Source organism: Mobula hypostoma, chromosome 11 (assembly GCF_963921235.1).
Source record: "Mobula hypostoma chromosome 11, sMobHyp1.1, whole genome shotgun sequence".
NCBI lineage: Eukaryota > Metazoa > Chordata > Chondrichthyes > Myliobatiformes > Myliobatidae > Mobula > Mobula hypostoma.
The window spans coordinates 27,883,293-27,897,505 of record NC_086107.1 but is presented as its reverse complement, the minus strand read 5'-3'; the positions used below and the strand labels follow the sequence as shown (position 1 = coordinate 27,897,505).

At 40.3% G+C, this 14,213-nt stretch overlaps 1 protein-coding gene across 1 annotated transcript in view; it reads left to right on the top strand.

Moving 5' to 3' along the window:
* hsd17b12a (hydroxysteroid (17-beta) dehydrogenase 12a) overlaps positions 1 to 14,213 on the top strand; it is a 196,842-nt gene that overhangs the window by 140,694 nt on the left and 41,935 nt on the right. Inside the window, exon 7 of the mRNA XM_063061789.1 lies at positions 4,131 to 4,165. Within this exon, the coding sequence (XP_062917859.1) occupies positions 4,131 to 4,165 (35 nt within the window). The remainder of the gene's footprint in view (positions 1 to 4,130; positions 4,166 to 14,213) is intronic.

The following is a 14,213-nucleotide window of genomic DNA, read 5'->3' as shown; positions in this document are numbered from 1 at the left end:
AAGTGTCCTCCTTTATACCTTGGCGCAGAACTAAATTGACACAAACAAATGCAGCAAGGAAATAAGGCGAAAGCTAGCAATAGCATGCACAAGCACGACCAAACTCTGGAACATCTGGAAAGATAGATCTGTGAGCACGGATACCAAGATACGCCTCCTCAAGAGTGTCGTCTGGCCAGTAACCCTATATGGCTGTGAAACATGGACCCTCAAAGCAGCTGATGAAAAGAAGTTGACAGCATTTGAGAGGTGGACATACAGACGAATCCTCAGGGTATCATAAATTGAAAGGAGATCCAACAATTTCATCCTGGAAAAGGTTGGTACAAAACCAATATTTCTGGAAACCGTTATCCAAAGGAAACTTCACTATTTTGGACACGTCTCAAGAACTGATGACACACTGGAACACACTGTGCTTGAAGGCAGAGCAGAAGGAAGCCACTCCCGAGGCAGACAGAGGACAACCTGGATCGACAACCTCAAGAAGTGGACCAGCCTCACTGCCAGAGTTGCAAGAGGTTTGACTGCCAACAGATCGCAGTGGAAGAAAGCAGTCGCCGAGGCTCTGGCAGAGTATGGCACATGATGATGATAGATAGAGTAAATGCAAGCAGACTTTTTCCCCTGAGGTTGGATGAGGTTACAACCGGAGGTGATGGGTTAAGTGTGAAAGGTGAAATGTTTAAAGGGAAATGAGGGAAAACTACTTCACTCAGAGGGCAGTGAATGTGTGGACCTACTGTAGATGCCAGCGCAAGAGGTGGATGAAATGCTAATTTAATCTGCTTCTGGCATTTTCTGATTTTGTCTTGTGTCTATAAATTGAAATCCAAATGATCTCCAACAATGTGTCTGTGATTAAAGATGATGGTGAATTAAGTGGGGACAAAATTATTTCGACAAAATTAGCATTATAATTATTTATCCAAATGTATTTTTAACCACAAGGCTTCTTTGAATACAAACAAAACTCTAGGTATGCTAGAAATTCAAATAAAGTACTACAGGTGCTCTGCAGATTTTGTTAAGAGAGGAACTGAGCCATTGATATGTTTTTTTACATTGTCTTTCTCTCTAAGGGTGCTGCCTAATAGACATATGTATTTTTTAAAAGGCCTTTGCAAAATATCTTGTTGTCTGGTATTAAAAATGTGCTAGCATGTTTCTGCAATTGTGAAATCAGGAGAATTATAATTTTGCAGATCATCAGAAGGAAATGTGTTTTAAATATGTAATGGGGTGAGTGGTGAGGATATGAACAAGGGGGGAAAAGCAACATATGAAATTTGAAGAGCACTGATGCAATTGTGATCCATTATAACCTGGAATTTCAAAATATAGTTTAGGAAGGCATTGCTGATTTAACATCACTAGAGATAGCGGTTCATAAGTTTCCTTTAACCAAGCTATCATTAATATTTTGTTGCATCTGCCTCGAATGAATAAGCATTTTCATTTAGCATGACATAGAATAGTGAGTGAGATTGGTGAAGCCCTGCACTCAGCTTGTAGCCAGAAGCACTCACTGAGGGGAGTTCCAGGAATCTGAAAATGATTTGTTCTTCAGCTGATGCTTGTTCCCAATGGAACGGGCAGATCACTCATAAAATCACTTGACTAATGAAAATGCCATAGTACTTGGGAAAATATGAGGCTGCATTATTGTAAGTAAGCAAAATGAGGATTCAGCTTCTTTCTCCTCAACTAACTTCCCTTTCACGAAACGTGATCTTAACTTGTTTTGAAGTCATGGCTGGTTTTCTATATTGGGGAAATATTCTTGAATCTTGTTACAAAAACAAAAATTAAGAATCACTTCTAGCCCACTTGGTATTACAAGGTAATTGCTGGTAGCCACTAGTGCCATACTCTATTTTTAAATAAACACCAACAATACTGCTAAGTTTTAGTGCAAGTTGAAAACTTTGAGTTGTCAGTGTTCTTTAATCTTTAATTCTACTGCTCTTTTGCTTTACAGCTTTTGATGAAATATTTAACGTTTTTGATTCAGAGCTCAATGCAGGTGGTTTAATTTTTTTCACAGATTTAGATTTCTGTTGCAGCAATTTCCATTGTATAAAAATTAAGTATATTTTTTGATTACTATGGTCTGTCTTTAATAAAATTACAGGCCTTATCCAATCCTTGCAATTAATTTTCATTGCACCTCTCACAGAAGCCATCACCTTTATTCTAGTCCATCCTGTACATTGTTACTTGTGAATTAAATTTTCTTTTGAATTTTACAAGTTCTAAACTTTAATCAAGTGCAATATACCTAATTATTTGCATTTTCTTTATTGCTAAAATTATCATGAGCGTTTTTTAGACAGTTGCCAGTAGGAAATAGATGACTCAGATTAAGAACTTTTTGATTTTAATTGTTTGTAGTGTGCAAGAGGTGATTGGAAAGTATGTTGTTATGGGGTGACACAGCTGATAGTTTCTGCTTCAACTCTGTGTTCATTCCTGACCTCTGGTACTGTCTATGTGGCATTTACATATTTTCCCATGGTTCATTTTAACCATATGCATTTCAGGGCATTCTAAGCCCTTTAGTCATTGAATATTCATAAAGTAAATTCAAATACTTTCTACATGGCACATCACCTCTACACAGCTAGTTTATTTAAGCCCTATGCTGAAGTTTTTTAGTTCACAGCACAATGCAGATGATTTAAATTTTTTTCACAGGTTTTAGATTTCCATTGCAGCAATTTACATTTATATAATTATATTTTTGATTATTGTGGTTGGTCTTTAATAACATGACAGGCCTTATCCAATCCTTGTAACTTAATCGGCATAGCTGGTGATCTAATAGGACGCCATGGTAGCACAGCCGTTAGCGTGGCTGTGTTGCAGCTCAGGGCGTCAAGACTTCAGAGTTCAGTTCTTATGCCATCTGTGAGAAGCTTGTACGTTCTCTCCATGACAATGTGTGTTTCTTCCGGGTGCTCTGGTTTCCTCCCTCAGTTCAAAGACATACTAATTAGTAGGTTAATTGGTCATTGTAAGCTGTCTGTGAATAGGATAGTGTATAAGTGGGTTGCTGAACAACACAGCTCATTGGGCCAGAAGGGTTTGTTCCGTGCTGTATCTTAAATAAAATAAGTAATCATATAAAGTGATAGGTACTTAGAGCTGTGAGCAATTTAGAAATCATTTAGCCGTGAAGATTTTTGCCCCACTCAATGAACTGAATTATGTCCTGGCACGTAAAAGGTAATTTTCACTAGTAGGCTAGTAGGTGTGAATTGGCTGTTTTGACCACTTCCACTAAATGCCATTGTTTCTGCAGATTACCCCTTGCCAAACTAGTGTCTGAACCTCGGTTTAAAACTGCAGACTGACAACAAAATAAAATTTAGACCATGGTTGCATAATGAATAGGTTCCATTTTTATACTCCATTAGTCGATTTTGTCTGAAAGGCAGAAAAAGCCCAAAAATCAAGTGATTATGGTAAAAATATCTCCATAGCATTTATATGAATGGCGTCAAAAGCACAAGTTTAAAAAAGTCTCTAAAAGTGGGAAGCAGAGGGCTAGTTCTGCAGTTTTTGGGAACGAATATATGTGCATATGTCAGGCTTTTGAATTTAATTTAATTTTATGGAATCTCATTTGTATGTTAAGTACAGTGCTTGTAACACAGTGGATTGTCTGCATGGCTCCTTTCATTATTGCTGTGATTTTTTTTTTGCAAAGGCAGGGTAATATAGGCAGAAATGCCTCCTAAGTGATCAGACAATCTGGGGGTTAAAAACTAGTTCTGGAACAAGCCTACTTGATCTGTTGTGGTATTTTCATATGCATAGTTTGAGTCTATTGGGGCAATGTGCTCCATGTTTAGGTAGTTACTGCACCGGAATGAGGTGATCTTATTTATGCTAATATAAAGGAACTGCTTATCTGATCATGAATTTAAAATGTGAATATCAAAAGACCAGAATAGCTTGTATACGAGTGTTTATAATTTGTAGAAAAAATTGCTCTTACACTTAAAATGGTAATTTTCTTTAAAGTTATAAATTATTTTAGAAAGTAACATATTTATGCAGATATGCTTATTAGATGTTCATATTTGTGGGATAAACATCTTGATATTTCTTTTCTTTTCCTACAGATGACTAGGATGGTGTTGCCTGCCATGGTACAGCGGTGAGTCATTGTGAAATCATTATTTATAAGGGAGATTCTTTCAAGAATTCATTTAATAACTAATGAGCTTTGTCTTTCTGCTTATATGATTAACAATATATGTATGGTAGCAGAGAATGATTCATGGGCTGTAAGAAATACCTCCTTTTCAGTTTTACAGCTATTGCTTTAAGTGAGCAATCTGAGTCATTAGTAACGCAACAATAGTTTTTTTTCAGTTGATGCTGACAGTTAAAACCTGTTGGTCTTGTGTTTCCCTGGGATAACCCCACCAGCCAAAAGCAAAGTGAAAAGTGACTCATAATCCATTGGCTATTTAAAGCAGAATTAGCCAACCCTGTAGTGAGAGATTAGAAAAGCGGCAGAACTCTAGAGAATCCACAGCCAAGAACATCCTCAGGTGTGTTGATTATTAACACAGCACATTCCACTGTATGTTTTGAGGTACATGTGATAAATCTAAATCTTCAATGGTTGTATGTAAATCTATAACTGAAAATTTTCAATTCGTCAGTTGCAGTTATCTCTCAATGGTAAATGTCTGTCATTGGTGGTATAGGCTTAAATATTTTTCAATAGGTATCATTTTGCATCCTGTTTTATGGATGTGTAATTCTTACCTGTAATATAATTCATATCTCTTGCATTCATTAGCCTGAGGCAGTAAGTTGTATCAAACAGAATGTACAATACATAATTGTTACCTCTGTCTAATAAGATGGTTCCAGTGAACCATGGCGATGTTCTGCGGGCTATGTACAATACTTCTAAATATACCTCTTAAAATACTCACTGCAATGAGGAACATGTAATTTCCCTTTAAGCAACGTACTTTTAAATCAATGGTGTACAGATTTCATGATGTTATAAAGGACTTGGTGAGCATAACTCTCAACTAAGAGGGTACGGCACCTTTAAGCAGACAAAGTTTCAATACCGTGGCCAGAAGCAAAGCGGGGCAGGGTGGGGGGAGTGCTCCAAGCTAGGCTGAAACACGGGAGTGAGACCCCCTTCTATGTGTAATGGAACTCCCAGCACATCATATACGGCGATCAGACCCAAAGGTTTCTTGATTCACAGGATGGACCGAAGTACTAATTCAGAAAAAGTGGAGGTGTGTGATTCATGATAAGCTCGTGATGTACTGATGTGGCAGTTTTGTTGAACTTGTGTTTCCCCAGTCTTGAATGCCTGACAGTCAGATGCTGTCCAGTTTATTTACCCAGGGAGTTCTCCTCAATAATCCTGACAGAAGTTTACATGCCACCACCAATCAACTATAATCAAGTCCTTGAGATTCTGAATGATACTGTCTCCAAACAAACAGTCCATCCCAACACATTTCAAATCATAGAGATTTCAACTAGGCTTGTTTGAAGATAACTCTGCATATATAATCTGTAGCACCAGAGGGCCCAACACACTAGACCACTGTTATACTAAGATAATGAATGCCAACCGTTTCATGAAGGAAAATCAGGCATACAGGCAGAGCTGAAAAAGCATAGCTCCAGAGATTAGGACAATAATACGGTGGTCATGGAAGACAGGAATAGCTGCAGGATTGCTTTGAGTTGGTGGACTGCGCTATGTTCATGAACACATCTGTGGATCTGAATGAATACACCGTGGTTGTCACGGACTTTATTAAAACAGTTATAGATGAGTGTGTACCCACAAAATCATCCAGAGTTTTCCTCATTCAGAAGCCCTGGATGAACCATGAGATCTGCAATTTGCTGAAGGCCAGATTAGAGGTATTCAAACCTGGTGACCAAGCAAGTTACCAGAGGCCAAGGTACAATCTCCAGAAAGCCATTCCATGGGCGAAGGGGCAAATCAGGATTAAACTTGAATCAACAAGGGATGCTTGACAATTGTAGCAGACATGAATGCTATCACCATTTTTAAAGAAATAAGGTAGATAGTTTTGCAGTGCACTTAGTGATTGACAGGTACTATATAATGTTCTGGACATCAGAGTCATGACTGAATGATCATAGTTGGGAGATGACCATCCAAAGATACATATTGTATTCAAAGGACAGGCAGGTAAGGGGAATGGGTTGGATGGCGCTGTTGGTAGAAATTAGATCAAATCTTTAGAATGAGATGACATTGAATTGGAAGATGTAGATTCCTTGTTGGTAGAGTTAAGGAACTGCAAGGGTAAAATGACCCTGATGGGACGAATCCCAGATGTGGGATACAAGTTACAATGGGAGCTAGAAAAGGCAGGTAAAACAGGCAATGTTATAATAGTCATAGATGATTTCAATATGCAGGTAGATTGAGAAAATCATCTTGGTGCTGGATCTCAAAAGATGGCATTTATAGAATGCCTGTGAGATGGCTTTTTAGAACAACTTGTAGTTGAGCCCAGTCGGGGAAAGGCAATCCTGAATTGTGTTTTGTGTAATGAACCAGATTTGATTAGGGAACTGAAGGTAAATGAACCCTTAGGAGAAAGTGATCATTATATGATCGAGTTCACCCTGCAATTTGAGAGGGAGTGGATAGTCAGATGTATTAGTATAGTGGTTGACTAAAGGCAATTATGGAGGCATGAGAGAAGAGCTGGCCAAAGCTGAATGAAAGGGAACACTTGCAGTAATGCTGGCAGAACAGCTGTGGCTGGAGTTTTTGGAGACAGTTCAAAAGGTGCAGGATAGATACATCCCCAAGATGAAGTATTCTAAAGAGAGCATGAGGCAACCATGGCTGACAAGAGAAGTCAGGACAGCATAAAAGGAAAAGAAGACATTTAATACCACAAAAATTTGTGGGAAGATAAAGGATTGGGAACATTTTAAAAACCATAGAAGGCAATGAAAAAAAGCCATAGGGAAAGAAGGTGAAATAATGAAGGTAAGCTAGCCAATAATATAGAAGAAGGTACCAAAAGTTTTTTGAAATATGTAAAGAGCAAAAGAGAGGCGAGCGTGGATATCGTACTACTGGAAAATGATGCTGGAAAGGTTCTAATTGTGGACAAATAAATGGCAGACGAGCTTAAGTATTTTGTGTTAGTTTTCACTGTGGAAGACACTAGCCGTATGCCAGAAATTCAGGAGTCTCTGGGAGAAGATGTAAGTGCAGTTGCTATCACGAAGGAGAAGGTGCTTGAGAAGCTGAAAGGTCTAAAGGTAGATAAGTCACATGGACCAGGTGGACTACACCCCAAGGTTCTGAAAGAGAGGAGAAGAGATTGTGGAGACATTAGTAATGTTCTTTCAAGAATCACTACATTCTGGAATGGTTCTGGAGGTCTGGAAAATTGCAAATGTCATTTCACACTCTTAAGAAGGGAGGGAGGCAGAAGACAGGAAATTATAGGCCAGTGAGCTTGACTTCAATGGTTGGTAGATGGTAGAGTCCATTATGAAGAATGAGGTTTTGGGGTATTTGGAGGCACATTGTAAAATAGACTAAAGTCAGCTTGGATTCCTTGAGGGAAAATCTTGCCTAACAGATCTGTTCAAATTCTTTGAGGAAATAACAGGCCAGATAGAGAAAGGAGAGTTAGTGGATGTAATTCACTTGGATTTCCTGAAGTCCTTCAACAGGGTACCACACAAACGAGATAAGAGCCTATGGTAAACAAGAGAAGAGCCTATGGTATTACAGGAAAGGTATTAGCATGAATAGAAGATTAGTTGACTGGCAGGAGTAAAAGAGTGGGAATAAAAGAGGCCTTTTCCAGTTGACTGCAGGTGACTAGTGGTTTTCTGCAGGGGTTGGTGTTGGGATGTATTTCACGTCATAAGTGAGTGATTAGGATGATGGAATTGGTGGCTTTCTGGCCAAGTTTGCAGGCGATAGGAAGATAGTTGGAGGGCCATGTAGTGTTGAGGAGGTGGGATGTCTGCAGAAGGACTTTGACAGATTGGGATAATGGGCAAAGAAGTGGCAGATGGAATGTAGTGAAGATCATCCACTTTGGTAGAAGGAATAAAAGTGTAGATTTTTCTAAATGGGGAGAAATTTTTTTAAAATACAGGTGCAAAGGGATTTGGTCCTTGTGCGGGATTCCTTAAGTGTTAATTTGTAAGTTGAGTCAGTGGCAAGGAAGGCAAATACATTGTTAGCATTCATTTCAGGAGAACTAGAATATAAGAGCAAGGTTGCACTGGGAGTATTGTGAATATTTTTGAGCCTCTCATCTAAGAAAGTACATGCTGGCATTGGAGAGGATCCAGAGGAAGTTCACGAGAATGATTCCGGAATGAAGGGGTTAATAAATGAGTATTTGATGGTTCTGGGCCTATACTTGATGGTTTTAGATGGGGGGGGGAATCTTACTGAAACTTTTCGAATATTGAAAAGTCTAAATAGTGGATGTAGACATAAAGTAGTCCCATATTATAATGTAGGCTATATGGTACACTCCTCCCCTTTTATTTTAATAGTGTGTCAACTTTTTTTTAACTGGGGCACAATGCTAAACAAAGTAACTTAATATCAAATTATAACAAGCCTTCTTTCTTTTTCCTTTTCGTCTAAGACCCACTTAGAACTCGTCTCTGAGGAGGTCTTCTCTGCCTCTCCAGGTAACGTCTGTCCTGAAACATTTGCTTTGGGGAATGAGTCTCCACAGGTACATCAGGTGGGTCATCAGCACTGATGACAGGCTTATTTGTAGATGAGGCTGATGTGGTCACTTCAGGAGTGTTTGCTTCTATCTCAGGGGAGCCCGGGCAAGGTATTGTTGTGTTTTTTTACCTGAGCATCCAGGATCTGGTCCACATGTCGTCTCCATATGTTCTCTTCCACCTCCACTGTATACATCAGTGGCCAGTCTGTGGCGGAAATTATACCCGGCTGCCACTTTTCAGTCTGGTAATCACGTGCAAGAACTGACTGTCCCACACTGAAGCTCCGTGTTGCCTTAGTATTCAATGTTTGAACTGTCTGTTCTCTACACCACACCGTGCATCTGGTTTGATCCATGCAGGACCTCAGGTTCCTGTTCAGAAACATCACCGCTGGAGTCTTGATTAGTGGTTGCATGTACTGCCTTAAGATAAGCAACGAGGAAGTTGTCTGTCTTGTTTTGCAGTGGTCGATTTTTGCTGTCCATTGCCTTGTTGGCTTTCTTGAACGTCTGCACAAATCTTTCTGCGAAGCCATTTGTGGATGGATGGTAAGGGGAAGATGTAAAGTGCTTGATTCCATTGTGCTTCACAAAATTTTGGAATTCTTCCGAGACAAATTGTCGTCCATTGCCTGTGCAGATTTGTTTTGGTATGCCATTCCTGGCGGATGAGGCCCTCAGAATTGTAATGGTCTTTTCCAATGTGGTTGTCTTCATTTTGATGAACTGTGGCCATTTGGAATGTGCATCGACAGCGATTAAAGAGATAGAGTCCATGAATGGTTCAGCAAAGTCGATGTGCACTTGTTGCCATCGTGATGAGGGCCACTCCCATGGATGGAGAGGGGCTTGTGGTGGTGTGTTCTGGGTCTTTTGACATCCAGAGCAGTTCTTGGTCAAGTTCTCGATCTGTTTATCGATTCCTGGCCATCGCACATAGCCACAGGCAAGACTTTTCATCTTCACGGTACCCAGGTGCCCCTCGTGCAGTTCCTCCAGCACTCTGGTGCGTAGCTTGGGGGGAATCGCAACTCGTGAACCACACATTAGAGTTCCCCGACACACTGACAACTGCTCCTTCCTCGCTGAGAAGGCTGGAAACAGTGTGTTATCCTGCGCTGGCCATCCCTTTACCGTGATGTCATACACTTTTGACAACATAGGGTCATTGCGTGTTTCTCTTTCAATGAGGCTGTTTGTTACTGGTAATTGTTCAGCTATTGTGTGAAAGATCTCTGCTGAATCCATTTGCGTAGTTACCTCAGAAGTGGGCAGTGGTAAACGTGACAAACCATTTGCGTTGCCGTGTTGCTTGGTCCCCTTGTGTTCGATGTTGTACCTGTGACCTCCTAAGAAAAGGGTCCATCGCTGTAGACTTTGTGCTGTCATCACCAGAACGCCTTTTCTTGGGTTGAAGATTGACACGAGACGCTGATGGTCAGTCAACAGGGTAAACTTTTGACCATACAGGTAGTGACTGAATTTCTTGACTCCCCACACGAGGCTTAGGGCCTCTCTGTCAATCTGTATGTAGTTGCGTTCAGCTGAAGTTAGCGCTCTTGAGGCAAAGGCTACTGGTCTTTTTGAGCCATCTGGAAACTTGTGCGATAACACAGCTCCTATCCCATGGGGTGAGGCATCACAAGCCAGTCGGATTGGTAAGGAGGGGTCAAAGTGCATGAGCACCCCTTCTGAAGTTATGAGTCTTTTAGTTTCTTGAAATGCTTTCTCACGGCTCTCAGTCCACTTCCATTGTGTCCCTGTCTGTAATAGTGCATTTAGTGGGTGTAGGACTGTGGATAGGTTGGGCAAGAACTTGTGGTAATAGTTAACTAGTTCAAGATGTGCCTTCAGCTGAGACACATTTTCAGGTGGTAGTGCCTTAAGCACCGCTTCTATCTTGTTTTGAGACATGTGTAAGCCATCCTTGTTGATCACATACCCACAGTATGAGATTTCCTTTTTGAAAAACTCACATTTCTGTCGATTAGCTCTGAGCCCATATTCTCGTAACCTGGTGAGCACTTGTTCAAGGTTAGAAAGATGTTCGTCGTCATCTTTACCAGTGACAATGATGTCATCCAGGTAACACTGAGTCCCTGGAATCCCCTGCAGGACCTGGTCCGTTGCCCTTTGCCAGATTGCAGGAGCTGATGCTATGCCAAACACCAACCTGTGGTACTGGTAAAGTCCTTTGTGTGTACTTATTGTCATGTATTTCTTGGATGCTTCATCGATTTCCATTTGGAGATAAGCCTGGGCCAAATCGATTTTTGTGAAATGTTCCCCTCCTGACAAGGAAGCAAAGATGTCCTCAATATGAGGTAGAGGATACTCTACTGTGCGGAGAACTGGGTTAACAGTCACCTTGCTTGGTTTTCCTGGTTTTGTGCTGGAAGTTTTCTTCATCACTGGAACAATAGGTGTTGCCCGTTCACTCCAATCCACCTTTGACAAATCCCCAGTCTGCTCCAGATTTTTCAGCTTCGCCTCCACTGTAGGATGGATTGCATACGGCACTGGTCTGGCTTTATGAAATTTTGGACATGCATTTTCCTCAGTCTCAATCTTTGCCTTCATGCCCTGAAGTGTTCCTATTCCTTTTATGAACACTTCCTTAGAGTCAGCAAGTACTTGTGACAGTCTCTCAGATGTAGTCATGCTACCCTCCTTTGCTGACACAACTAGTGCCTTGATGGTGTGCCAATCTAACTGGATTTTCCTGAGCCATTCACGTCCCAGCAACGGTGGTCCTCCATTTTTCAGTACATAGAGATTCAGCTGCTGTGTTTTGTCTCTGTAGGTCATTGTCACTTTAATTTTACCTTTGGGACGCACTCGCTGTCCTGTGTAAGTCTTTAGCAGTAGTTTAGTTCGTTTCAGAGATATGTGAGAAAACAGTCATTTGTAGTCTTGTACAGAGATCACTGTTAAAGCTGAGCCTGTGTCCAACTCCATTTTCAGTCTCATGCCTGCCACTTATGGAGTGATCCATATTACTCTTTGATCATCTGTCTCTTTCACGCTGTGAAGTTGCAGACAACACAATTCACTTTTGTCTGAGTCGTTTTCACCAGAACTGCTTTCTTTCATTTTGTGTACATTGTTGTATTTTCTTTTCTGGGGTTTCTCCACCGAGATGCAACACAGAGCGTCATAGGAAGTCATTCCTGCCTGTGGCCATCAAACTTTACAACTCCTCCCTTGGAGGGTCAGACACCCTGAGCCAATAGGCTGGTCCTGGACTTATTTCATAATTTACTGGCATAATTTACCTATTACTATTTAACTATTTATGGTTTTATTACTATTTATTATTTATGGTACAACTGCAACGAAAACCAATTTCCCCCGGGATCAATAAAGTATGACTATGACTTGTTTCTCTGTATTTTGTCCTTTTTCTGCTGTTTATTAGCTTTGCATACTCTGCCAATGTGGCCCTGTTTGCCATAGTTTCTGCATTCTTTGTCTTTAAACCAACAGTCATCCGGGTGACATGTTCCCACAACGGTAACATTTCTTTCCTTCATTTCTGTTCAGTCACATTTTATTTGTCGCATATTCCAGAGATTTTTGTTGTATCTCTGAAGCACCCCGTGCTGTTGTTTCCGTTGATATTGCAATGTTTAGTGCCTTCTCTAATGTAAGGTCTTTCTCACACAGGAGCTTCTTCTGTATGGTTTCACGGTGCATGCCACACACTAACCTGTCCCTCAATGTGTCCGATAGACCAGCTCCAAATTGACAATGTTCTGATAATTTGCGCAATTCAGCATAATATTCAGAAATGCTTTCACTTTTGCTCTGATTCCATTTGTGAAATTTAAATCTTTCAGCAACGACCAGTGGCTTGGGGTTTAAATGCTGTTGGAGAGTGTCTACTCTTTGCTTGAACATATTGTCAGCTGGCTTTTCAAACTTCTTAGCAGCCCATATGTTTTTGCTCCAGTAACACTGAGGCTACGTCTACACTACGCCGGATAATTTTGAAAACGCCGGTTTCGGGTAAAAACCACAGGCGTACACACTAAGCGTTTTTCAATATATCTCTGTCCACACTAACATGGATATTTGGGCAAATCTCCTATACTGGGCACACGCAGGACGCACAGAAAACAAACCAAGAGGAAACCATATACTTGGTGTGCGTTTGTCCAGTTATGGAGTAGAAAAAGTTAAAAGGAATTGCTCTTGGCTCTCGCACAGGAGGACTTAAAACTAAAAAAAAACAAAGACTGGAGCATATGGAGGCAACCGACAGGGAGTTCACGGACAGTATGACCTGGCTGACAACGAACATTGAAAAACTGACTAACTCTGTTAAAACTGACTAATTTGTAAGTACTTTGAGGTAGAACAAAAAAAAACAAAATACAGAATATAATGTTACATTTAAGGAGGAAGTGAAATACAAGTAAACATGATGAGGTATATTGAGAGCTCGAATTCATCTTTATCATATAGGAGGTCTATCCAAAGTTCTCATAATAGTAGGATAGAAACTGTCCTTGAGCATGGTGGTACATGCTTTCAGGATTTTGTCTACTGCCCGATGGAAGGGAGAAGAGAAAATCACAGGGATGAGAGTGTGTTTTATAATGGTGGCTGCTTTCCCAAAGTAGCAGATAGTGAAGACAGAGTCAAAGGATGGAGGTTGGCTTCTGTGACAGACTTGCCTGTTACCACAAATCTGCAATTTCTTGTGATCTTGAGCAGCGGAGTTGCCATATCAAACTGTGATGTATTCACATAAGTTGCCCTCAATGGTGCATCTGCAAAGAGGAGAAAAAAATTGAGTCACCCAGCACATTCCAAATTTCCCTCGCCTCTTGAGGACTGGTGAGATTTCATGGCTATTATGTCCATGTGGCTGCACTGAGACAAGTTGGTGATATTTACACCACGGAATTTGAGTCTCTCCACTACCTTCATCTCAGCACCATTGAAACAGATGAGCGTGTCCACAGCTTATGAATTGTTTACACAATTATGAATTGTTTATCCTTGTGAAGCAGCAATGTTATAGTTACATCTTGTACAACTTACTTGAGCTCCAGTCTTATATTTACTTGCATCAGAAATATTGAATTTTATTTGGCATCTTGAATAATGTGAACTATTATAGTAAATCTACAGTCATTAGTGAATAAAAGTTATAAAACTGCCTTTTATAGTTCTCCAAATGGAATTGTACAGTGGATTCTGGTTAATTGGGACACACCAGGGCCAGTACATTTTAGCCCAATTAGGTGGCTGCTCCAATTAACCAAGGTTTCATGGAAATAGTTAAAAAGGTATAAAAAAAAAGACAAACTGAGTAACAAATTATGTTTTTAAATTACATACAGAAAAAATTAGGACCCTACCAGTACTACTACAGTACTATAAAATTGTATTAGTTCATAATACTTATCAAGAACGAATTCCATAAGTATAGGAGCAGAAGTAGGC